Source organism: Phaseolus vulgaris, chromosome 7 (assembly GCF_051622355.1).
Source record: "Phaseolus vulgaris cultivar YP4 chromosome 7, ASM5162235v1, whole genome shotgun sequence".
Taxonomy (NCBI): domain Eukaryota; kingdom Viridiplantae; phylum Streptophyta; class Magnoliopsida; order Fabales; family Fabaceae; genus Phaseolus; species Phaseolus vulgaris.
The window spans coordinates 43980891-44008455 of record NC_143504.1 but is presented as its reverse complement, the minus strand read 5'-3'; the positions used below and the strand labels follow the sequence as shown (position 1 = coordinate 44008455).

At 30.8% G+C, this 27565-nt stretch overlaps 1 protein-coding gene, 1 long non-coding RNA gene and 1 pseudogene across 5 annotated transcripts; 2 read left to right on the top strand and 1 right to left on the bottom strand.

Moving 5' to 3' along the window:
* Nucleotides 1–804: 804 nt before the first annotated feature.
* Nucleotides 805–910, top strand: LOC150025935 (small nucleolar RNA R71; annotated as a pseudogene).
* Nucleotides 911–11821: 10911 nt separating this feature from the next.
* Nucleotides 11822–13612, bottom strand: LOC150025934 (uncharacterized). Of its 2 annotated transcripts, XR_016523387.1 has the most exons (3): nucleotides 13328–13606; nucleotides 13106–13178; nucleotides 11822–12241 (listed from the first exon to the last, which is right to left on the bottom strand). It is a non-coding gene; the product is annotated as an uncharacterized LOC150025934 (long non-coding RNA). The 2 variants fall into 2 exon arrangements; XR_016523388.1 differs by lacking the exon at nucleotides 13106–13178 and having other exon boundaries at nucleotides 13328–13612.
* Nucleotides 13613–18171: 4559 nt separating this feature from the next.
* LOC137829637 (uncharacterized) lies at nucleotides 18172–27565 on the top strand. Of its 3 annotated transcripts, XM_068636487.2 has the most exons (8): nucleotides 21146–21234; nucleotides 21439–21577; nucleotides 21648–21842; nucleotides 22069–22191; nucleotides 22928–22965; nucleotides 23059–23215; nucleotides 23887–27187; nucleotides 27277–27565. In XM_068636487.2, exons 1-8 carry the CDS (start codon nucleotides 21221–21223, stop codon nucleotides 27285–27287), a joined length of 3978 nt encoding a protein of 1325 aa, XP_068492588.2. In that variant the 5' UTR covers nucleotides 21146–21220; the 3' UTR covers nucleotides 27288–27565. The 3 variants fall into 3 exon arrangements, 1 of the variants encoding a protein (XP_068492588.2); XR_011084053.2 differs by lacking the exons at nucleotides 21146–21234; nucleotides 21439–21577; nucleotides 21648–21842; ... (3 more) ...; nucleotides 23887–27187; nucleotides 27277–27565 and adding exons at nucleotides 18172–18282; nucleotides 18684–18758; nucleotides 18875–18918; nucleotides 19164–19587; XR_016523587.1 differs by lacking the exons at nucleotides 21146–21234; nucleotides 21648–21842; nucleotides 22069–22191; ... (2 more) ...; nucleotides 23887–27187; nucleotides 27277–27565 and adding exons at nucleotides 18692–18758; nucleotides 18875–18918 and having other exon boundaries at nucleotides 21439–21502.

The window sequence follows — 27565 nt, the reverse complement described above, 5'->3', positions numbered from 1 at the left end:
TCTCTCCCCTTCGGTCTCATTTTTCCTTCCTTTTTTAGCAACTACATTATTACTATCCCTTTCTTCTGTTATTCTACCGCTTTTGGTGGCAATTGTATTGCAATTTTCCTTTGGGTTGGTCTGGATGTTGGCTGAAAATTGACCACTTTGTCCCTCTTCTATTTATTTGGCAATCTGCCCACCTTAGCTTCTATATTTCTTATTGCTGCCATATTATTCTATTGACTGGCGATAGTAGCCTTCATGAATTTCTCCAAGGTATCTTCAAGTTTATTCATGAAAGATAACTAGATTGTCGTTGTTGTTGGAAAGTAATTTGCTTATTGGATGAACCATTATCTTGTTTTCACCCAAAATTTTGATTCTGATTGTTTCTCCAACCTCGAGAACTTTTTTTTGTAGAAACCAGCTTGCCTTCTTCCCTGGTAAGAACAATGACCATTAAGATGATCACCTCCACAAAAATCACACCTTATTGGTTGACTCTGGCTCTAAGAAGATTGCACAACTTGTAATTGTTGGGGCTATTTAGCCATTTGTGCGGTTAATGTTTCAATATGTTATGTCAACATTTTATTATGAGCCAAGAGTACATCTGAAGTATTCAACTCTAATAACCCTTTCTTCTGAATACCTTGTTTGTTATGTTGATTTTGATAATCTATTGATGCCAATGCATCAATAATTTTTGTCGCTTGTTCCACATCAACAACCCTCATTGTGCCGCCAGTTGTAGCATCTAGGAGCATCTTAGTATCATATCTGATATCATAATGGAAAATGCTCAGTTGAGCAATGTCTTCAAACCCATGATTTAGAAATTTTCTCAACATCATTTTAAATATCTCCCATGTTTCACAAAAGACTTCATCTGCTCCTTGTATGAACATAGAAATATCAGTCTTTGCTTTGATGTAGCGAGATATTGGAAAAATATTTGTAGAATTTTTTCCTCTACATCCTTTCGGCTAGTGAGGCTCTAATTTGGATGTGATTTAAGCCATTATTTTTCCTTCCTTGCCAATCAAAAAGGAAACAAACGCATATAAAATTTTCAATATCCCTTGATTAAAAGCCCATTGTTAACAATTCATAAAATGTAGACAAATGTGTATATGGATCCTCATGATCAATTGTTGTAAATTGATGGGTACTGATAAGACTAAGGGAAGCAGATTTCATCTCCAAGTCCCTGGTGGTAGCAGGTATTACAATACTAGAAAAATATCTTGGTCCCTGCTTCATGGTATAATCCCCAAGGGTTCTCCTAGGAGGTGGTGCTTTCTCTTCTGTCACGTTGCTTTCCTCTTGAAAAATATTAACAGGAAAAGAAGAAGTAGTTGAGGATTCCTCTCTAGTGTCTCTTTGTCATTCTTTTTTCTTTGTCTTTCTATTTCTTTTAGTTGCTCTTTAAATCTCTTATTCAGATAATAATTGGTCTTTGGGAATTTGATCTCTTAATATCATATAAGACAACTAAATCAAGGGTTAGCACAAGGATTCACTAGCAATAAAAAAATAAACTTTTTTTAAAATTTAAAATTGAAAACAAGTGAAATAAAATAAATAAATCTAAAAAATAAAATAAAACAAAATAGAAACAATAAAAAAATTAAAGCAATTAAAATATTCACAATATTTAGAAATTTCTATTCAAAAATTCAATTTTTCCCCAACAACGGGGCCAAAAATTTGATGACTATTTTAGGACAAGTGTATCGCATTAGAAGTAATAATTTGTCCCTAAGGACGAATATCGAACCCACAAGGAATAGTTGAATTATCAAGTATAAGATTCATTAAATAGAAAACAAAATAATAAAGTTTGTTGGGAGTTTGTTAAGAATTGTAGAGAAAACAAGTTAAAGAGTTTGTTGGTTCAATTAGTAAAATTGGGATTGGGGTTCATCCTTCTTGCTTTTTTGTATTTTGAAAAGCATAGTAATATTTTGTCTTTTGATTGATGTTGATGCCCATATAAAAGTCATTTATATCGATTCCTCGCATATAAAATTATTAAAAGAGTCCCCTAAATATTAATTCTTCACATATTTATAAAAACTCATTAGCATTAAGATTAAATGTTGATAGCAATTAACATTTCAAATCTATTTATAGCATCATTTAGGTCAGAAACTTAGAAGTACTTTCCCTTCAAATATAAGGATCTTGATCATGGTAAACAAGCATTACAAATAAAATGACAATACCAATAATCTATCAAGAACATAATATTATATTTAAATATCACCTCAATACATAAGAGTTTGAACAAATTAGTCCTAATCCCAAAGCATAGAATTAGCCACTCATGTTGGCCATTACAATTATGGAAAGCAAGAAAATAAGATCCAGTATGTTTCTCCTTGATGGTTGCCTCCTCTAGGGTTTCTAACACCTTCGATTCTTCCAATTGATTGTTTAGGGTTGTGCCTCATGCCTCATATTTAACCTAGTTAGGCTTGGGCTAAGTGACTTCTCGTTTGAGCATGATTGGGCTCTCTTGAGCGAGTTGGACGAAAATAGACCCAACGTTACTAGACCGATCTCACCTGGGTGAGATTGGGCTCGCTTGGGCGAGATCCTTTGGGAGCTTCTGGCTTGGGCAAGTGTTGGAGCATTATAGCTTCCCTTTTTAACTGTGTCTATTATGCTTTTGCCCTTTCATCTATATTCTTTCCTAAAATCTTGAAATTAACACAAATTTCGGAATAAATCGTTCTTATTCAAATTATAATAAATAATATGTAATAAGGTTTAAGTTCATAAAATATGTGTTATATTATAGTCATTTTATCAATTAATATCCATAAGTGCATGTATTTTAATATGAAATATTACTGAAATATGACACTTATCACTTCCATGGGCACAAGATTATATTAAGACACATATATAAAAACTTAAAGTATTTGTTAGACAAGTTTGGGGATGTTTATCAAAATCCTTCTAAAAGTTTACATCTTCTAAAAGGCATTCCACATCAAATTCACTTTATCCCTAAATATTCTCTACAAAAACCACATGTGATCCGAAAGAGCTTCAAAAGATAAATGTGCATAAATTTGATTCACCTCACACATCTATAAACATTATTATCTTTAATGTGAATAATATAACTATGTTATCTATAGGAGTTCTAAACTCGTGGACGGGGAGCATGATGTAACCATGAAAGGAGCATCACCATTTAAACTAACCTAATTTTACAAGAAGATGACCAAGAGCAAAAAAGACTATTTAAGCCTAGGTCAAGCATCTCAGGCTAGGAGATAAGGCCCCACCATCCCTCAGAAGATCATCAAGAGAAGAACACCAAAGCATGGGCAGGATACCAACTATTCTTTCTTTTAATCTTTTTAAGAGGTGTTAAAAAGCATAAAAATTGGGTTTGTTCAGGGCCCATATAGAAATCCTAACATCTATAAGGTCTCCCATATGCAACCCCTAGTCACACTTCCCACATTAATCACGTGTTTAAATGTGAGAAGCATGACTCTCTTAGATCCATGTTTAGTGGCACAAAATTAGGGAGCTTAAGCATGTTTTATTTGAATTTGAATTTCCCTCCAATCCTTAAACCTCATGACACCTACACTATAAATAGGTGGTCACCCCCTCTTGTAATTCACAACACATTTTGTGAGTAAAGAAACTCTGCTAGAATGCATTTTTTAGTAACTAGTTTTCTCTAAGTCTTATCTTGACAAAGATGCTTCAAGTGGCGACTCCAATCATCACTTATCGTGGATTCCTCCTCCTCCAAGTGGTGTGACTCCTTCATCCCTCCACCTCCATGGAAGTCTTCAACCATCTAAGTTTTTCCTCCTTAGTCTCTCAATCCCTCTCTTTCTTTTCTGCAAACTCTTATTCTAGTCTCTTTTAATTTCTTAATTTTCCTCTTGCATTCTTATCCATTGTGTGAGTCAATTTTCCTTTGTTCTTTGAAGAGAACCTCTACACTTACTTAATCACTTGGTTAAGTTGGTGTTCAATGGCGATCCTCACTGAGTCATCACCTTATCTTGTTAATTAAAATCCTAATCAAAATGAAATTAATAACTCAATGTGTGAGTCTACTAAATCAACTCATATCACATGTTCTTCATGTTATTGTTGCAAATAAAAATTGATATCTAAAACATCTTGATGTAAATAATGTTTTTTTATCTGGTGATTTAATTGAATGAGTTTATATGGTTTTTACTATAAAGGAATAAAATTTACTTAGCCTAATCAAGTTTTTTAGTTAATGAAGTCTATATATAGGTTTAAAACAACCAATAGACAATGGTTGTCTAAACTCACTAAATTTCTTAAAAACATTGGTTTTGTTCAATCTAAGTCTAATAAATTTATTCACTAAGAAAACTAGCTTTTCTTTTATTTTGTATACATGGATGATATCATCTTGCTAGGAATTTGTATGTTTGATAATAAGGTTGTCAAAGATTCTTTAAATCAAGCTCTTAGAATTAAAGACCTTGGACAACTAAAGTATTTCTTAGGTCTCACTACAAAATAAAAAAAATCAATGGGGATTATTTTTGGCGTTTTCGGCGGTTTTAAGTCCCGTAAAGTAGATACGTTATTCGCGATTTGCATTTCCCTTAGTAGATTCAGCGTCGATAACGAAATACCAGCGGTTTTTACAAACCCCTAGAAAATAATTACTTACTGGCGATTCTTTGAAACCCCCATTACTCCCAACGATTTGGAAACCCCCGTTAGTCCCAACAGTTTTAAAACCCCTGTTATTCCTGACAGTTTTCAAATCCTTATTACCTCTAGGAAGTGCATATATAAAAAAGTAGGTGATAAATAATAAAAATGTTGAACCAAAATAGTCCAACGATTTTCTCAAACCCTTCAACTTTTTTTTATTTACTTTCTAGTGTTTCGTAATACAATATATGTATAATTTCGTATTAATACCAAATAATTATATTAATATAAGAAATACATATTACTTACTAATTCATTCATCTTATTCATTAAGATCCATTTAGTGACTGGTGTTAGAATAATAAACATAAAGGTTTAGATTTAATTCTTATTATAAAAAAGTAAATTCATTATATTAATAATTTTTATCAAACAAAATTTATAAAAATAAATAATGATATCATCTAAAAAAAAATTAGATAATGTTTTTTTTCAGCTAATGCATAATTAGTTATATCTAAAATGAACCTATTACCAGAATTCTAATACAACTATGAATTTCTTGTAAAAAAAATTAAAATTGTATTACTATTTATATATTACGGTACTTAATGTGTCTCTTATATTTAGTTATATATGCTATTCCTTTTTCCAACAATCTGGTATGATAAAATTAATAATAGTTCACAGTTTTTCTACAAATGCTCCTTAAAAGTTATCATTATGATGAGTTAAATAAATATAATAAATAATAGTATGATAAAATTAATAATAGTTCATAGAATATTATGTCATAAACCAAACTTATTCCAAATTCACAATAAAAGTCGATTAAAGTTTACATCGGTGTAGCGATGATATCCAAGCTCATCCTCAATTCTTATGCCACGGATGCAATGTGGACAATGAAATCATATACGGTACTGCAAAAATAAAAAATTTTTATTTTTCCAAATTAACAAAGGATTTAAAAAAACATGTTTTCTTGTACTTTTGTTCAGAGTGACATGGTGTAGGACCATTACTTCTATAATTATAATAAAGTTTGAACATGATCTACCTTATCAGTGTTTAATACTGCATAATTATTCATACAATACAAGTAGTGAAGAAGATAACCAAGGACTCAAGAGATAATTCACATTGTTGGCAGTCATTTAAGCAATCAAGTCAATGTTCCATCAAATATCAGACTGACCTCATTAGAAGAAGAACTTGGCATAGACTAGAACCTCAACGGTTCTTTCTTCTGGTCTTCTTAAAAAAAAAAAAACATGTTTGTAAATAATTTGGACTCACTTTTGGGGTCCAAATAGCAAAATAGGCTAGAGTGAGTTCACATAGCATAAAAGAGAGTGTACTTAGCGAAATGGGCTTGTACTAAGTCCACTTTTTCAAGACAAGGCACCTAGAATTAGGGTTTTTAACCTACCTTCTAGAAGCTATGCCTAAAGGTGCGGTTTTGACCATGGTCAACACCCTAGACAACCCTTCTCCCTGACCATTTCTACCTTCACCTATCTTGCCCACCAAGGCAACCCTTTCTATAAATAGGGTGTCTTGCCTCATGTATTTACAATTTGAATTTGAATAGTAACTCTGCAGGAGTGATTTTGTGAGACTTGTGAGCTCTCATGTTGGGTCTTATCTTGGTTGGGTTTCAAGTGGCGGCTCAAGTTATTTGGGTTTTATCTTAGGTGGATAATATCTCAAGTGGCGGCTCAAGTTATTTGGGTTTTATCTTAGGTGAATAATATCTCAAGTGGCGGCTCTTGCATCACTCATCTTGGAGTCCCTCTATTCGAAGTGGCGTGACTTTATTTCTTCTCATAAGCTCTCTTCATCCCTTCCACTTTTACTCTTTATTTTGCGCCATCCTCCCTTCCATATACACCTTCTTCTCCTCTTTAATTTTTTCTTTACTTTCTCCTTCTTCTTTATTGTTCCTTGTCTATAGTTTGTCCTGCATCATTTGTCACCTTATAATTGTTTTTTCTCTTTACCCCTCTGAAGTGAACCTTCACACGTACTTAACCACTTGGTTAAGTTCGTGTCCAGTGGGAATCTTCTTAGGGTTCTCACCATAATTGCTAAATTAAAAAATCATAAACAAATAGCAATCAATTAAAATGTGCAATCCTAAAATCAACTCATATCACCTCTCTAGTGAGTTAAGCTCGTGATATGTTGATCACTCAAACCTTGTGTTGTAAAAGCTAGAAGGTTTGTTAGAAGAACACTTCGTTAAGGCAAAAGTGACTTGTTCAAAAAATACTTGATTAGGCTAGAAGTGACTTGGTGAAAGATACTTGATTAAATCAAAAGTGATTTGTTGAAAGAATGTTTAGTTAAATCAAAAGTGACTTGTGAAAAGAATATTTGCATGTGCTTAGCAGTATGAGTATGCTAGTCAAATTTCACTGGTTGACTAAGAACTAAACATAATCTATGTGATTACACATACCAATATAAAAATGTGATTACACAAACCAATATAAAAATAATGAGCATATTTTATTTCCTTTAATTTCTTATGTTACATGTTATATATTATTCTAACTAACTAAAGAATGAAAGAAAAACTAAAATCAATTTTGTGAAAAATTTTATTAGTTTGTTCACCTTTGTATTGTATTACAATGCAGATAGACGATATTACCAAAAAACTGCGTAATTTTTAAAAATACAATCCGACCTTCTTATTTCCTATTTTTTACAAAAACTTTCTTTTATTTTTATGTTATATTTTTTATTTACATTTATTTTATTATACCTTGTTTTTTGCGAGGAAATCTCGAAATTCTTTTTATTGTTTAAAAACTATATTATATAGGATTTATTAGAAGAAGAAAAATAAATATATGGTATGATCGTATTAATATTATAGTTTTAGTATACTAAATTTATACCATAATATTTTTACATTATATATTTATTATTTTGTTTAAAATTTAAATATATTAACCTACATATAAATTTAGGTTTGTTAATATATTTAGAAGTAGTTCTCCAACTATTCAACAGGATTTAATATTAAATCATCTTTTAAATATATTTTAAATTAGATTGGATTTCTATAAAATTAAAACTTAGAAAAGGTTTATATTATAAACAAAATTATAAGAATTAAAGAAGTTGCAACTTTCATCCTTTTCTTTGGTTATGCTAGAGCTGACAAGCCATAAAATAAAGATGAATTACAGCTTGAAAAGGCCAACCGTTAAAATATGAAAACATTTTAATTAATTTTATTTCTACTAAATATTAAATAATAAATGTTGATTAAAAATTAAAATGTATTATCTTGCATTTTGGAATAATAATTTACCTATAAAATAAATAGAAAAACAAAATATTAATATTATATAAACTAACAAAGAAATAGGCATTATTGTACTGTTTCCAAATTTTTATTATGTTAATATTAATTTTAATTTTATACATCATTTAAATAAAAATTAAAATAAATAATCAATTCAATATAATAAATATTTGTATATTTAATTTTTAGTACAACAAATAAATAAGTTTAATATACACTACAACAAACAGAAAAGTTAGAGGGAGTTAAATAGAGAAAAAAAAAAAAAGTGGATGCAAACCCAAACATTGCATGGACTTAGCCTCCAACACGGAACCTAATGGAGTAGAGTGGATCTTAGCAGCAGACGTAAGTAAGGTCAATAAAAACAACATTAAATTCACATAACTCTTAAGTTTAGCATTCTATGAACCCACACAAAGAGGACATAGAAAAGGTTCTAGTGTTCTTTAAACAAATGCAATAATATTGTTTAAAAAAAAATAATAATAACGTGGATCATTACTGATAATATATTACTAATTTATAATACCACTTAGCATAACCAAAAATAAATTAAAAAAATAAAATGGCGTGAGTAGTTCATGCTAATGACTACGTTAAGTATCCGCTTACCAGATGCAGTATTAACATATAAAATAAATGGTAGTTATTTCTTGTATCTTTACTTTTATCTTACTCAATCTTCCCAATTTTAAAAATTTTAAAATTGGCCTTGACCTTTTATTTAAAAAGGATATTGTGGTGGAGTTGGTTTGATACTGTTCTTCTTCTTCATTCATTTCAAGCGCTGGTGGAGGGTGATTTTAGCTGTATGGAGCAAGGTGGAGGAGTGAGTTGCGTTCCCGAAGTGTTGCTTGACTTCTAGAGGTAAGAATTAAGTTTTTATGGAGTTTTTATGGTTACCTGAAATCGGGATCCAGGAGTCTGCTATGGATTCATCAATCCAAAAGTGAATCATTTTGTTTTCTGGGTGACGGGGTGTTTTAGACAATATATCGAAGGGATATGAATGTACAAATGTTTTTACTACAGATGAGGTAAAGTTAAGTTTGTAAAGTATGTTTAGGTTGTTTATTAATTGGTAAATAAATTAATTTGTTGTGATAACTTTTGTAGATATTTCGTACTCGGGATGAGCTCTTGATGTGGGTTAGAAAAGTTATGTTTCACATTGGTTTTTTTATTGTGATATTGAGATCGGATACTTTAACTGGTTAAGGAGGAAGGAAGACATTTCTATTATTAGGTTGTGAGAGAGGAGGTAAATATAGATGATATAAGAAGGATTTACAAGTTACTGAGAGTAGAACTAGGAAATGTGATTGTCTTTCACATTTCGAGGGTATCCAGTAAAGAGTGGTGAAGGATGAATATTGAAATTAATTTGTGGGTCTTATAATCATGAGTTGGCAAATACATTGGTTGGTCATCCATATGCTGGTAGGTTCACATGCAGTGAGAAGTTAATGCTTATGGACATGACAAACAGTGCAGTGAAACCCATAAACAGTTTACTAACAATGAAAAAGCATAATGAGAAAAATGTAACCACAATAAAGCAAGTTTACAATGCACGATATTTGTACAAAAAATCATAATGAGATGATAGAACTGAAATGCAACAATTGATGATGTTACTTGAGCAAGATATGTATGTCCAATGGTCTAGGTTTGAGGAAGGGACGAATGTTGTGCAAAATTTATTTTGGACACACCCTGATTCAGTGAAGCTATTGAATGCATTTAACATTGTATTGATGATCGAAAATACGTACAAAACTAATAAGTATAGGATGCCCTTGTTTGAAGTTGTTGGTGTTACCTCAACAAGATTAACCTTCAGTGTTGCATTTATGTTACTCGCATTAGAATGTCATCATATCTTTGTATAGGCCCTTGAGTAGTTGAGAGGTTTGTTTTTTAGAGTTGATTCATACCCAAAGGTTGTGGTTAGTGATAGAGATATTGCTCTAATGAATGCAATAAATGTTGTGTTTCTTGAAGCTGCTCATTTGTTATGTCGTTTCCACATTGATAAAAATGTTAAAGCAAAATGTAAAATGATTGTTCATCCAAAAGAGGCATGGGACCAAGTGATGGAATCTTGGGGAGCTATTGTTGATTGTCGAAATGTACAGTCCTATGAACATCTTGCAAAGGCATTTAATGTTTTTTGTTCACCATGACCTATATTTACTGAATATGTGATTAGTACCTGGTTAAATCCACATAAAGAAAAGTTTGTTAAGACTTGGACGAATAAGTTCATGCACTTCGATAACATGACAAGTAACAGGGTTGAGGCTTCACATTGGAGTTTAAAGAGGATCCTTGAGACGTTAATGGGAGACATGCTTTTGTTGGGATTCCATGAATAAGATGATCATCATGAAACATAATGCAATTAAATCTTCATTTGAAAAGAGTTTGAATGTGGTGAGTCATGTCCTTAATGTAACAAGATATAAGAAATTGGTTGGCTTTGTATCGAAATATGCTTTGCAGTATATTGCAGAAGAGAGTGATCGAGTTGAATATGTTGGTTTAAATAAATCTCATTGTGGGTGCACCATTAGATCTACTCATGGCCTTCCTTGTGCTCGTGAATTGGCTTCCTTTCATGAAGGTAGCATACCATTGTAGCCAATGCATTTCATTTGGACATGATCAAGCTTTTTAGATATTTCAAGTGGTGATACTTTAGCAAAGTTGTCTATCCAACAAGAGTGGATTGTCATCATGAATCGGTTCAATGAGGTTGACATGGCTAGTAAAGTTACCATCAAAGCCAAATTACGTGAGATTGCCTATCCAGATAAGACATCTTTGTGTCCACCAAGTGAGAAAGTCAAAACAAAAGGTGCACAAAAAGGGCGTCGGAGTAAATTTGGTAGATCAACAAAGCGAATTCCTTCTTACTTTGAACATGTTGATGTCATTCTTCCACAACATGATAGTTCTTCTACTTTGAAATATAGTAAGGGATTCATTTTGGAGACTCCTCCGACCAAATCAAACCCAATGCTAGATCAATTTTTTGTGGGAATTCATCCTCACATTGTTGCTATTGTTGATGTTAAGGCTGACGATCATTGTGGCTATCATGCGGTTGTTGCATTATTGGGTATGTGAGAGGAGTTTTAGGCTATAGTACACATGAACTTGCATAAAGAACTTTGTCAATGGCGTCGAGAATATATTGATTTGTTTGGCAGGGATGAACGATATGAATATTTAAAAAATTCAATTCTAGTTGACCACATGGTAATTCTATTCATTTTGAATGATGTTATTTATTGTAAAATGGTATATGAGTTGGATTAACTTGTTATGTTTTCTTCTATTTGCAAATTAGTACAGATAAGTGGATGACAATTCTAGATATGGGATACGTTATTGTGAATCAATATAATGTGATTGTTGTGTGTTTATCTCTTAAACAATCATTAATATTTCCCATTAAGATCTCAGCCTCCAATAGATTTTATCATCACCACATCATCTGTATTGGACATGTTCATGGAAATCATTTTGTTCAGGTTTGTTGAACTTCCTTCTTAATGAATTTAGGAATCATTGGAAAACATAATTAATGGCATTGCTTACAACTTTTAACAGGTTCAGTTGCAAGAAGGTTGTCCAATTTCACCAACAGATATTTTATGGTCTACTCACTCTTATCTAATTGCCAAAGCTTGGTGTTCATATTATACTAGTCAGATGCAAGTTTTTACACAAATTATGTCCATTAGACGACATTTGTAGTTGTAATTGCATTGATAAATGAATATGTTAACATTGATTATAAATGCGGAAGAATAAATTCTCTAATTTCATAACCAAAGTATTCCTTCATCAAATTCATAAAAAATGTAAACAAATTGTTCCTTCATCAAATTAAAAAAAATGCAAACTAAGTGTTTCTTCATGAAATTACAAAAACATAGCAACAACTAAAATTATCATCATCACCGTACATGTCATCGTCAACTAAATTGCTTGGCCACATGGTCAACAGTAACCCATCCACTAGACCTCCGGGATAACCTTCACCTTCTACTTGAGGTGCGCCTTCATCCTCCACCTCCATTTAGGGTTCGGTTTCTTCAGGTTCAACATGTTCTGCATCTTCATGTTTAACATGTTCTTAATCTTCATTAACATGTCTTCTTCTTCATTAACATATCTTCTTCTTCTTCGAACAGAGGTTGTGGGACATAGATGATCACCTTGTGAACCTCTTCCCCTAGTCTTCACCATTTTTGTTCAATTACACCATTCAAGTTAAATCAAATTACAAACAATGCACATTACGTATTCGAAAATCCAAAAACCTACTACAGATCCACCAATCTAGAATGTTAATCATCTAACATTATAGTTATAAATTTAACTACAAATAAAGTGTGAAACTAAATTTTACTATTTTATAAAGTACATCACTCATTTAAAAACAAATAAGAATTTCATTTAAACAATCAAAACTAAAGAAACTAAATCACTTATTTAAAAAAATGTATTATCTTGATTGAAATGCTTGAAGTCGTCCTAAAGCATATAAAACCAATGAAATTGGTTTAAGTGGCGTGGACTAGGATTCCTTTCTGACAAAATATTTAATAGTCTAACTCTAATGTTTAAAGTGTTACTAATAAAAAAATAGTTTAACAAAGTTTTTCCCTTAATTAAATTTATTATCTCCACTGGAATTAATCCTTAGTAAAATGATAGAAAATATGCATGATTAAGAAAAAAGAAAACCTTAATTGAAAAAATATATTGCAAGTTTGGTTACAACTAATGAATGAGTGCATACTAGTCCAACCCCAAAACTCTTCTAGCTCGAGCCAATACAAATTTCAGAATAGATTCTGATCAAATTCAACAAAAATCAGGTCCCACAAGCAGTAAAGTAAAGAAAAAACTTTAAAAAAAAAGAGATAATGGATGATCAGATTAACTATTTCATCTCATTAAATCAGGGGCAAGAAAATGTCAATTTGCTTAAATACCCTTATCACCTTAAACTTGGTAGTGAATCTGCATGATTAAGAAAAAAAAGAAAACCTTGATTGAAAACACATAATTATCGGAAGCACCAATTCAGAATGTTACCAGAAGAATCAATCCGGAATTGTTACTAGAAGCATCAATCCGGTACATTTACTAATTCCCCAATCTGAAATTTCTGCAGATTCCATAATCCAAAATGCGAAAAAAAGATACGGATTCTCTATTCCGTTAAACTACCGAACTGCATTGTCTGGAATAATACATATAAACTGCAAAAACGAAAAATCTGAAGATAAAATGGAACTACAAATCCGAAATACTTACCTTCTTATCCAGGGAACCGTCAAGAGAAATCACTCTTCTCCCACCAAGTTATCGAGACACCACCTAAACCACCAACAGAAACACGAGATTGAACAATGCCGTTGAGAGAGGAATGGAGTCTGTGGAGTGTGGTTGTGCAATCTGTAACAAAGGAATAAGAAAATAATAGTGTAGGTCTTAAATGCCTTTTAAGATTTTTAAAAATAATAGGAAAAATTTTATCTTTGCATAACATTGTGGGGTGCAAGAAGAAAAACGTAAGGATGCAAGAAGAAACTATAAAAAAATCAATGCAGCCGTGGGCTAAGCCCACGGTGGTTTAATTAAAAAAATATATATTATTGGTTGCTTGTCTGTGCCCATTACAAGTATAATGGGTACCTGTGTTTCTTAGCAAATATGAACCTAAATATAAACCTAATTACATTGGATTCTTAAATCAAATTTTAGTAGGACCTAATTTGAATGTATAGAAAAGTTGTTAATTGATTAAAAAATAAAAAATTATAAGTACAAATTGACACTTGTTACACCTCCAATTCTTAGTAGTTGCAATCCAATTTTCAATTAGTACACATTCATTGGAGGTTAACAATCTCAAAAATTAAAAAATTATATTTTAATACATCCGCTTGACCGATACAATGCGTTATTGTATTATTTTGTTTTGTTTTTTTGAGGTAGCGTGTAGAGTATGCTAGGTCCATAATATATTTTTTGTATATTTAAATTTTTTTATTTTATTACGTTCGCTTGGTCGATCCAACGTGTTACTTATTATTTTTATTTCGGTAGCATCAATTTTTAGTTTAGTAGTAAGCTATAAAAAATTTATTTTAAAATATTTTTTTTATTGTCTGTATTAAAAATAAAATATGTCAATATTTATTATAATTGATTGATTATAAAAAAAATAATTGATTGATTATTTATTTAAAAATTATAATATTATTTTATATATTTTATGTGTAGTTTAATTTAAAAATAAATAATATTAAAGAAGTAAAACAAAGTATTTATATGAAAAGATTATAATTATTTTTAGTAGATTTTTTACTCTTTTTCTTTTTTTCTATTGTTATAAATGTGAAAAGATTGAGATTCAAAATCATGAAATTTTAAAACATAGTTAAAAGAATAGGAATATAAATTATGTATGTTAAATGAAAAAGTTGTAGTTATATATGTTATAAATATTGGATATTAATAATATTTAAAAGAAAATGATTGTGGATTCTTCTGCCTTGACCTATTCTTAACCCGTTATTTACACGCGCGATCAATAATGTGGTTTGTTGGGTTAAATTAAAACCTTAACTAATGTTATCTTAAATTTTAAAATTAGCATAAAAAACAAAGATATAACATCTGAAAAGCAGTTAAGGGATATTTTTATATTCCTTCGATATTCTTTAATTTGTGTTTTGATTAACTTTAAACATTAGTAAATTAGGGAAGTGTTAGTAATAATTTTTTTCATAATCACTTTAATCGACAAAAGGAGGCATTATAATTTTTTAAAGATCAGAACTGATTGTTTTGCATTGTTCTCTAAAGTAATCCAAATCCCAATTATTGGCATTGGAAGCATGAAGAGCCAACCAAATATGAAAATTGCCCCAAACAACTTTTATTATCTCCCAAGAGATTTTGTTTACTTAATAGAGTGTTCCAAATCCCAATTATTAGAAATTTATAAGAAATTTGGAATTGGAAGCACGAGAAGACAACCCTATTGAAAAATCACAGTTAATCTTACTCACGTAAGTATAAAATTGAGTAAATTTTCTGTTATGAGTGTAATTTTTTTATATTAGTTGTAAATTAAAATTCTCTTAAAGAATAATTTTTAAATTAATATAAAGTCATCTTTTATATATATATATATAATATTTACATCGTCAATATAAGTTATACTAGTATATATAGAATTTAGGTAGATTATGTAATATATATGTTGCCGATAAAAAAAATATGTAATATATATGTTAGCATACTGTCAATATAAAATATTTGTTAAAATGTATTTTAAGGCTGTTTATTAAAAAAATCAAAATAAAAAATGTTTTCTATTTTTTTATTAAAAAACACCACGTCCCTCCCTAAATATAAAATTTTAAAAATAATAAAATTTATATTAGCTTTTTGAAATTTTAAAACTATTATGGCTCATTATCTCACTTTTTATACTACCTAATATTTAATTTGTGCTAGTCTTTTTCTTCATCTAGGAGACGAGAAAATATATTATTAACTTATATCATTTATAATAAAATAATTAAGGATATTTTAGTAAAAATATAATGTAAGAGATAATTTGTAAAGTATATTGTAATGATATATATTTAAAAAGTCTTACCTATATAGAGTGGGAGATAATAATATATTTTCTTTAATATTTAATATTTTATTTTATAAAGAATTAAATATTAATATTTTTATAAAAGCAATTAAATTATGCAAATTTATATATCATGTAACGTACTACAACATATATCTAAATAATTTTTATTATTAATAAAATTTATATATTAATAATTTTCTTATAGTAACAAGAACTAAAATAAATTAATTAATAAAACTAAAACAACTATTAAACAATATTTTGTGTTTAATAACTATGACTCTGAACAACAATATGATCTTAGGTATCCATACCATAAACACTCCCATAAAAATACTATCAACTTAAAAAACATATTTTCACCAGAAAACACATCACTTCACTTGTGTTTTAAAATTAATACAAACACCTAATGCTTCCTACGTAATTCTTGCATCCACATTTATACATGCAATTCTTGCATCCATATTTTTAGTTTAATATATAATTAAAATAGATACTAAAATCAACTTCTTTTACTTAGAAGTAACATATTTATTAGCAAACATTTTTTTATCATGTTTAGAAACTTCGCTAAACTCTCATGAATCCCAAGTATAAAACCCTATATTGATATCTCTTCTTAATAAAACAACATGTTAAGCCTTTAGTCAATGCATTACTTACTCAAATCAAGATTTTTTTTATCAACAACTAAAATTTGTATTAATATAATATTTACAATATATAATACATAGGAAGAACATGAAAATAATTCACGAATGCCCTAAATTTGGTCAGATTTTCCTATAACCCTAGCTAAGTTACTTGATCCCTTAATCTATTTTATTAATCCCATATTAAACTTTTATAAATTTTTTATTCTTTGACACATATATTGGATATATTGAGATTTTTTTTATCAACAAGAAATAATATATATTGTTCTTGTCGATTGACCTCAGGTTGACTGGATGGACAAACTTTGCTTCTAGTTTGTCTCCTTTTGACGTACTGGAACAACGCTCCATTGGAACAGAGGGATTCTACCTGTTGATCACACTTCGATTTCAGTTTCTAGTTCTCAGAAACATCATACCTTTATCGGGGTCTCAAGCCCCTTTTATACTTATTTCTCTAACATATTTCACTGACGAGAATATAATCTCTAATGAAAGCATAAAATAATAACAGAAAACCACTGCTCACGTGCACCTTTCATGTTTGGGTGTTAACAACAGGAAAATATTATGTTCACGGGCACCTTTACTAACTATGCTAACAATAGAAAAGAATTTCGTGCACCTTTATTCTCGGGTGCTCTCCACTTATTTAATAGCTTTATATATTTAACTAACAGTTTTATGCATATATTTATTTAACTAACAACTCAGTGTATATTCACATATATTCTATTTTAACAGCTTTAATATATATCGATATATATATTTAACTAACAACTTTATATTAATATATGACCAAACTTATTATTTTCTCTATTCTAATTATTCACCAGCGGGCTTACCAATGAAATTGGACCGAGCCCATGATCCGTTTTTGAGGTCAAAGCCGAGTTGACGATACCCAAATACTTGAATAGAGTTCCCAAGCACACGAGCACTCGTGTCCAGTACATATACACATGAACAATTCAACTTAAGGAAATTATACTAAGAATAAAAGTTTTGATAATCGGTACAAGTTAATTATCATCTTATTATCTTTTTAGGATTATACTCTATCAACAGAAACAATATTCCAATTATACTTATTTTAAATAAAATTCAAATAAATTAAAATTAAAAAAAAATCTAATAAAATAAAGAAACAACATTTATAAATTTTATATTATTTATCTATTTAAAAAGTTATCTATAGTAATCTCATCTCTTAAAACATCTCTGAAATGTTTTATGTAATTTAATTCATTAATTATCATAAAAAAATAACAGAAATTTTTGTATGTGTACTTGATGTTCGTTGCATCTATATTTTGTGAGATGCCTTTCCATGTTAATCCCTTGCACTTTGTATATTATCATATTTCAAAAGTTTTACTCTCTATGTTCTTTATAATAGTAATTTAAAGTTTATTTACCCAAAGTAATTTAATGTAATTTTAAATGATTATCTATTTTACTGTTTTTTATTTTCTCATTTTAATAGACATTTTTGTCATTGCATTAGAAAACCGACAACTAAAGAGAAAGGAGGAGTTAAAAAAAAAACTAAAAGAAAAGTTCATATTAAAAGACAAAATAGATGAATGTGACCCAATAATATTTTTGTAATTTTGGTAATTACATGAACAAGTGAAAAGGGATTATATAATAGTCAGTTTTACAACATTTTTAAATTATTGATCGTTTTTAGGTTACAATAAACAAGTATTTGATTAAATTGTTCGAAAAACTTATTACAATATCCTATGCCAATTGCACCCATCACAAGCCAAGGACAGGTTCTATATATAAAGAAGGCTTGTACACAGAAGTGTTGGAATGAAAAAATAGAAATAATAGAAGGAAAAAAGAGATATGGGGGCTTTAACCCAAAGGCAAGAGGCAGTGACAAGTTCAAACGATGAATTCAAGAAACGTATTCTTCACCATACCCTTTCTTTCATTACCTTGTGAGTCTCTCCCCCACAACGTTATACTACAAACGCATTTCTGAATATTTCTACAACTTTCTTCTTCGCAATAATTTCTTGTCAAGAATCTCCATATAAAAATAGCATATTTCTTTTAAAATCAGCAGCTTAGCCCTAATTTAGTACATATTTGTCAATTCCAAGCATATTGCCCTAAATCCTCACCATGAACAATTGTACTTTCTTGATCACTAAATGCCAGGATGTAAATGTAGATGAACGGTCAACAATCCACGTGTGTGTGAAATTATATCTTTATTTTTTTGTGTTGGAGCAATGAAGTTAAAAATTTTCTTCAAATCAGATATTGTTATTGTTTATTGGAGTGTTCAGAATTGACGTTGGATGTTTTGGTTTCAATATTCTGTGATGAAATAAAGCTTTCAGAGGAAGAACAATGATGAGTTAAAACTTTCAAGCCATAGTAGTAAAGCCAAGTTAAGACTACGCAAAAGGTGAACAAACGTTTTATTTCATTGTGTTGTGTCTCTGCACGACGTCTTCTCTTGTCTTGTTGTCTATTTGTAGTTATATAAGACTTGTCAAACTGACATGCAACTTTGTTTTAAAGGAGTTTTAAAGCACCTTGTACGGAAGTCCACTGAAGAAATTAAGGTAATTAAGTAATGTTTTAGGTTTACACCTTCTATATCATGACTGGTTTTGTTTTAGCACTATGAACTCTTCTGGGTGCTTCTGGATACATTTTCATCTTGTGTCTAGATTCTTCTTGGTGAAATTGAATGTTTGTTAGATCATGCAGTCATTCTCCATAATCTCCTTCTCTCTTGGTGTGTTGCATTGCATGTCATCTTTTTATTCCAAATTTCACTATTCTCCACTGTTTTTCTCATGATAAGATTACAACAGAAGAGAATCAAGTTGATAATGATTGTCTGAAAATGATGTTCCATCTGACTTAAGTAGAAGGGTAGATTCAACCGTAAAGATCAAAAGAAAGAGTTTTGGTCTTGGCGTTACATATTTGTTTCAACAATCAAAGGTTTATGCAAAGGCAAAGGATGTGGATGCGTTAAGAAGTGAAATTGAAGCATTAAATAAATCACTCCAAAAACAGGAAGAAGAGAAACTACAAATGAGACAAGAGTTAGAGGAGATTAAAGAACAAGTACTGACTTTAATGGAACACTAATGATCTGTGGGTTCTTCTTCTCCTGCATCTTAACATTTATTATTCTTCTTTTTCTTCATCTTCGCTACTTCATTGCAACAGTAAGAATGACTCTCCTGGTTATGATATATAAAATACGATTGCATTTCATATACCAGATGTGTAATTGAAATAATATATTATATTGTGATAAATTTTTAATATAAGTTTATAGGTTTTACTGTGAAGATTAACTCGTTATTATTTACCCAATTAAAATTAATTATATCATTGCTCTTATATGTCAAATTTTAGAACAAGCCATTAATTCAAATATATGATATAATAATATTTTTTTAAATTTTGTAAACTAAATATTATTATAATAAAGAAATAATAATTAAATTTAAAACTTATAGAGTCATGTATTATTTACATAATAATAAAATTATAGAGTAAAAAATTATTTGTGAAATTTTCGTGCAGATTCACCAATATTTTCCGTAAAAATTACTTGTTGATTTTTCTGTGTACTTAGTTGTGAAACCTTTGCTACGGATTTAGTATATCAGCAGAATTACTTTGGATTTTTTTTTCTAGGAAAGTTATCAGCGATTCTCCTTATAATTTACCTACAAATTATTTATGTTATATAAATACATATTTGAGTTTTTTTTAAATATGTTTTATTAAATAATTTTTAAATCATTTAAAAGGAAACAGTCACTTTTTAATGTTTATTTCAATAATGTATATATTGGCATGAAATTGTATACTCAATATAATTTGTTCAGTAATATATTTTCAATACTTATTGATTTATATAAAAAAAATAAAATATAATAATATCATATAAGAAAACGATAGATTTATTTATATTTTTTTATAAAAAATATTGAATGAAAACTAATTTTAGAGAAAAAAAATAATTAATAAACTAATTTTCTATTATTAATAAAAATTTATAAACTAATTTTTAAATTAATATCTAATTAACTACCAACTACTTTATAATTTAAAAAAATACATTTAATCATAAAAACTAAGATTTTCAAATTAAGTGGTATATATATAAGTTATTTTAGTTTATCCTTCTTGTTAATATCTCTTCAATGGTATGAAAGACACAACATTGCGATCTCCAGTAATCTTCTTATCTACCAATTTATATTCAAAGTTTTGAATATATATTGATCATCATTAATGTGTCATAGCTATCAAAAAACATTATTGATGACTAATTTTTGTGAGAAAACTTAACTCATTAGCTCAATTTCCTTTCCGAATCACGTTTGTCATCGATTAATATTGAATGGTTCATTTTTGAATCAGCGATATTTTAAAACATAAATAAAAATTACTTGACGTGGTTTTGTGTTTGGAAGGCTTAAAACCATAATTTAAACCAAAAAAAGTCGTCTAGTTTGCTTAAACCATGGTTTAAGACTTTACAAATAAGGTTTTAAATCGTTTACAATACATAATTCTGACTTCTAACTGTAAATAAATATTATGTAAGGCAATTTAATACATAGCATCCATCTTTGAAAGTGATGAAAAGGAAGAAACCGAAACTTGTAACCATTGGACCGCATGGAATCACAAATCATAACTACTTACTTCCCTTTCTCACTTCATTATTCAATCAACTTTTTTTCAAATCTGCTTTCTGAAGTTCTTGCCGTCTAAGGAACGGGTTAGTTAGCACCATTTCTATATAACCTTGTTTTTTTTCACAACTTACTTACCTTTGTGCTAATATCACACTTAACTACTCTCTGCACTGCATATACAAGTGGAAGGGCCATGTCAATGTCAAGGTATAATTCATAACCACATCCACAATGATTCTAAATCAGAATCCAAAATTAAGCAAGTTTCTTTCTTGTTAAAGTGAATCGTTAGTTATACTATATATAAATAATTGTATAGGGAAGAACATGTTTCTTTCCTGTTATTATGTAAGCTCGGCACATCTCATTATTGTTGGAAATTATGTGAGATGACATGATTCAATGTGACAGTGTTGAAGCCTATTATGAGAACGGGAAACAATTGAAGGATAGAAAGGGGAAAAAGAAAGCATGCAATTTGAGCAGGCATGGCAGAGATCAATGCCAGGAGAGATTGGATTTCAAATTCTTTGACTTCCAGGCTCTGCAGGTTTTTCTCTAACTCTAGTTCTTAGTAGTAAAAAGGTTCCTGGTAACTTATTACTATTATTGTCTTGCAGATAGAAAAAGGGTGGAACAATATTTTTGTTTCCATTATTTCTGTAGAAACAGGGGAAACCATAGCCAAGTCTGGCAAAGCATCAGTACAAAATGGAAAGTGTCATTGGGAAGACTCCATGCTAAGTACCATGTGGATTTCTCATGATCTTTTACAACCTAATGAAAGCTTCCTCCTTAAGCTTGTTGTTGCCATGGTCTGTTGGCTACATTCATTGCTTGATTATATATGTCAGCATGCTTCACATTTCATTTTGTTTATTTAATATGTGGTATAAAACAATTTTATACGAACATATCATAAGATTTGACCTTTAATCTATTCATTATTGGTGCTAAGGTAAATTCCTATTAGCAGTGTGTTTGGTCACCCTAAATGTTGTGCAGTATAACATACTGAACCTGAAATTGCATGGTTATTAGGGATCTGCAAGATTTGGGACCCTTGGGGAGGCTACCATTAACTTAGCAAGTTACATTAAACCAGAAGTTAGTACTGCATCATTGCCTTTGAGACAACATTGCTCCCATGGGACAATCTTACAAGTAAGAATTCTCTTTCTTGAATTACGTCATTAAATGCAACAACCTTCTTAATAACCTCGGGCTATTACCAGTTTTCACCAAGTTTTACTCCATCATTTTTATACTTTCTTTTATAATTACCAGTGAATTTTAATACAGTACTTGATAACTAAGTTGCTTAGTTTTTGTACAAATACCTCCAAGATTCCCAAAATATCTGAAAACGTATTCAGTGGTTAAGAACAGCATCTTAATTTCAATTGCTAGTGAACTTTAATACTCAATAACAAATCCAGATCATAGGTATTTTAAGATGCAATTCATACATCTATAAATTAATAAAAGGTTTTAGATTGTTGTCTAAAGTCATGATTGCTGCTTTTAGATAAAAACTGGCTTGCATTTCTTGTATCTACCCCTCTTTCCCCTTGTCTCCCATTCTCTCCTCTTTCTTTCTTTGCTCATATTTTTAAGCTAAAAGAAATGAGTATAAAAAAAACTTTTCATAATACACTTCTTCTACCAAGTAATAAGGATTCTCACTTAGCTATTACATTAAAGCTCAAGGTTTTGTATCACTAACTAGGTATGAGAAACATTTTATAGTCCTACTACCTAACACACTCTAATATTTCCTTTACCAAGTGGAAACAATTAGCATCCCAAATTTACAACTATTTCCCACCATCAGTTGTTCCATGTACAACCCAAGTTTTTGTACAACTGTCAAAAATCTTATCCTTTCTCTTTTCTTCAGGTTAAAATTCAATGCTTGACCCAAAGAAGCAAACACAGGTCTTCTGTTTATAGAATAACTATTCTGATTTAAGTTATGTTTGTTTTTTATAAAAAATATATTCATGTGTTTATTCTTATGGAATAACACAGGAAGGAAGCAAATTCATTAGTGGAAGAAATGAGTGTTTGCTCTGATGATGTAAACAGTATATCTGATGTATCTGACAATACATTCAGCAGGACTAGTGGATCTTCATATTGGGACCGTTTAGAAAATACATATCATCGAAGAGAACTCAGCAGCAAGGTATGTGGATTGTTTAGTTAATCAACTTTCATGTAATCAACCTTTTATACCTTCCAATATTATGTGCTTCAGTCTTTAGCCAATCAATTGTACATGCTAGTAGTGGAATGTTCAATATTTCTACTTAGTTGGTAAATGAAAACTCTTGTACTTTTGTACAAGTCATCAAGTACTATCATTTTCAGTACATAACATAGAAATCAACTCGAAAAGTGTGGACAATTAGTTAGAGCAGCTGGTGTGCAGCGAAACTGATTGCAAAAGTGTTAGTATTGCAATTCCTTCGTTTTTATGCTTTCTCTTTTCCCTTGAAATAATTAGTCTCCACTTTATTATCTGAAACACACCCTGCTACTTTCATAAAAGCAAACCTACTAGTTGCTTCAAATCATTAGGCATGATACTTACAAAAATATATTCACGTGCACCTGTGCAAACCTCCAGGTCCCAATCTAACATTTTTTTTTAAAAGAACTATACTAATTATTCCCATAACTCTCAGAGTGTATACAAGTATATTTTCCCTTTTAATGTCTAACTAGATTCTTTTACCGTAGTTTAATCACCTTTTCATTTTAATTTTTGTACTGTTTCCTCTCTTGATAAGTTCTTGTTCAAGTTGGCTTTCTTCTAAGACAATAAATTGATAAAATGTCTTTCCTACGTTACAGAGAATAAGTCCACTGGCAACATGTTCAGATCACGACACTGGGAGCTCCTTGTCCTTCTGGATAGGGAAGTTCCCCCAACAAAGTAATGTCAGTGGATTGAAGAAGAATATGAATGAGAGACAATATTCAACTTACTCCGAAAATAGCAACTATCCACTATATGATACCTCCGGATCAATAGATTCATCCCCAGTAACCTCAAGTTCAGGGACACGGCTTCAAGGAAAAATTGAAGAGCTTGGGAAAGTTTCACATGCTAGTGACACGAGGTTGACAAGGAGTGTTGGTTCATCTAATGATCTCCTGGGTGTGGCACAAGTAACCATTGATTTACTTCATGGTGAAGCAAAGATGTGGGAAGAAAATGCTACGAAGTTGATGGTTGATGTGGAGAGACTGCAAGAGCATTTACACAAGAAATCGAAGAATAAAAAAGAACTTGAAATGGAGTTGTCAGTATCACGCAAAGAGATCAATACATTGAAGGATGAAATTCAACTGCTAACCTCAACGATAAAGCAAAATGATAGCAGAAATCTTAAGCTCCAGATAGAAGAGATGGATAATACAATAAAGGAGTTGAAGGATGAGATCAACTATCAGAAAGGACTTAATTGTGAGTTGGAGTTGATAAAGAAAACTCAGGAGCCAAAAATTGATCTTGTTTCCATTCTACAGAAACTAGAAAAGATAAAAGAAAAGCAGGAAATGAAGATTTCTGGTCTATCAATGAATTGCTTTCCGTTTCAAGATGATGGAATTAATAGACATGCGCTTGAAGACAGTGAGGTAGAGGATTTTAGTTTGAGCAAAGAAGTGCTACCAGAGAAAATGAAAAAGGAGTTTTCTCGTTCAGATGCTGATCTTGGCACTTACGAAAATGCAATAAGATGCCTGCATGAAGGGATTGAACTACAGGAATTCCGGAACTTGAAACTTGAGCACCAACTTATGCAGAAGAAGCACAAAAATATGGAAAGTACTATCCAGTTTCTGGAGAAAATTCTGATTGACAAAGATCAAGAGATGCAAACTGCAAGATGTTTTATGTCTCAAACATTAGAAGAAAATGAGGCAAAATGGAGGAGTAGGCTGTTTGAGAAAGGGAAACAAATCATCAACTTTGAAAAGAAGATGTCTGATGGTGTTTATGCTTTTGGCAATGAAATCTTATCTTTAACACAAAGGGTGCAAGATCTTGAAGCTGAATATTGTGAGCATGGAGAGTCCAGAAAGAATCTGATCATTTCTAGTTCATTTTCTTCTAACTTTCCGCTGTTTTGCTCTGATAGTAGTACCATCAACATCACTGAAGTGTTCCTTGAGTTATATAAGCAGCTGAAGCTTTCAGTAGAGAAATTGAGGGGTCAAGAGAATCTTCTGGGTCAAATGACATTGACCAAAAATGAGAATTGTTTCAGTTTATCAGATCTTTCAAAAGATGCAGGAAAAATAGATTTGAAAGAATTGACTGAGGCAATCCTATGTACCATTATCCTGTTGAAGAAGTTTCTTGAAACTACTTCCTTTGAGTGCAAGATTAATTCTCAAGATGAGTTGGTTGGTAGAAAAATCGGAGATGGTACTATACATCAGAATGAAGTTACAGATTGCAGTGTAAAGGAAAATATTTTCCTCATTTCTAGTCAGGAATTGAGAAATATACAGGCAAAATTGATGTCTGATTCTCCACCACACACTAAAAATCAACAGGTTGGTTCTAGCAAAAATCATGTAAGGAATCCATCGTTTGAAAGTTGTGATGATGAAGGCAATGTTTTGTTTGGACTAGAAGCAGAAAAGGTACAGTTATCTGAAAGGGTTCTTGACTTAGAAGCTGAAATGAGACATTTGATTGAAGAAAAGGAGTCAACTCATTTGGCACTGGAGAATACTGAAAATGTTGTAAAAAATCTCCAGGCTGAGATCAGGAGAATGGAAGAATTGAATGAGGCACAAGAAGTTGAATTGAAAAGAAAGGAGAGCATGCAGAAAAAATGGAAAGAAGCTCACGAGGAGTGCAGCTTTCTGAAAGTAGCCAACTTAGAATTACAAGCTACAAATGAAAAATTGATTGAAGAATCTAAAGCTCTTCAAACAACAAATGATGACTTAAGAATGCAAAACTTGGACTTGCATGGCCAATGTACAGTATTGGATTCTAAACTGGGGGAATCCTATATTGCATTTTCTGATATGTTAAAACTAGTTGAAGAATTGAAATACCAATTTACTTCCATGCAGGAAGAAATTGCTTTGAAAGAAAAAACTATAAATGTAGATATAGATTGCATTCTTGAGGAAAGCAGAAAGCAAGATGAAAAGTTCATTAATGAAGAGAAATTTTTAATTCATATGAATTTAGAAAAAACAGCTGAGGTAGGTTACTTACAGAGAGAGGTTGAACACCTAAGAGACCAGATATCTGGTATCTATGATAGACACGAGAGGATGGCTTCTAATACTGTACTTGAGGTCTATGATTTATGTGCTGATAAAGCTATGATTGAAGCTGCTCTTCAACAAGAACAGGAGAATGTAAGGCTACATGAAGCCAAGCTTGATAATCTTCAAGCTGAATACAAAGTCATGATGCAAAATAATACTGAAGAGCTTGCAGCCTCCAGGGCAAACCAAGAAACTCTTATGGTTAATCATGAAAACGTAGTTGCTTTGTTGGATACCGTCAAATCAAATGAGGAGAAACTGAAGGGTACTGTTAGAGGGCTCCAAGCAGAACTGAAAGCCTCTGAACTTGAGAGGCTACACGCAACTGAAGAAATATTTGAACTAGAAGTTCAACTTCAGAAAACAGAAATGCTTCAGGATGAAATCTTTATCCTGAAGAGATCACTGTATGAAGCAGAATTTGAATTCAGAAGATTGGAAGCTTCATATCAGACGCTATCCTTAGAGTTTGAAGAGCTGAAGGCCAAGAATGTATCTTACATTCGAAGAATCTCAACCACTGAGAAAGTTACATCAGAGTTGGAGGACTGCAAGCGCAGTAAAATTGAGTTAGAGGAAAAAATCCTACGGCTGCAATGGAATCTAAAAACAAAAGAAGCTTCTTGTCTCAATAATGCTCGGTTAAAGTATGAAATTGCCGAAATGACAAAAGACAATGCTGAGCTACATAGGAAGAAAGATTTTCTTCAACAAGAGAATGAAGAGTATAAGAACAAGGTTAAAGATTTCGAAGAAAGGCTGAAACAAAAGAAAGATGTAAAAGAAAACCAATATGACGCCAAAGATTGCAGTACTTCTACCACTGCCCTACATGATTTGAGCACTTTTAAAGGTATGCACAGAACAAAATAGTTAACTTATTTTTTATTCATTCAAATTGGCGCCAAAAAGATAATGGGGTTCATAACTTTGGTACTGCAGAGACAGGATAATTGAAGCAGAACCAAATCCAGTGAAGGGCCATTCTTGCCAGATCCTTCCTCTTAGCGGGTTCTCTCACTCTTTACACTAAAACCATTCTCTTTGTTTCTTGTTTTCTGTACAAGACTGCAAGTCATCAAAATGTAGTTGATTTTAACTTTTCTTAATTTCGAAGATCATTATTCTATGGGTTTTCAAGCCATAGAACCTAGCTTTCAGGTCTATGAAACTCCATTCCTACTACTAGTTCTTTCAAACTTGCAGGGGATACATATTCTCTTTCTCCTTT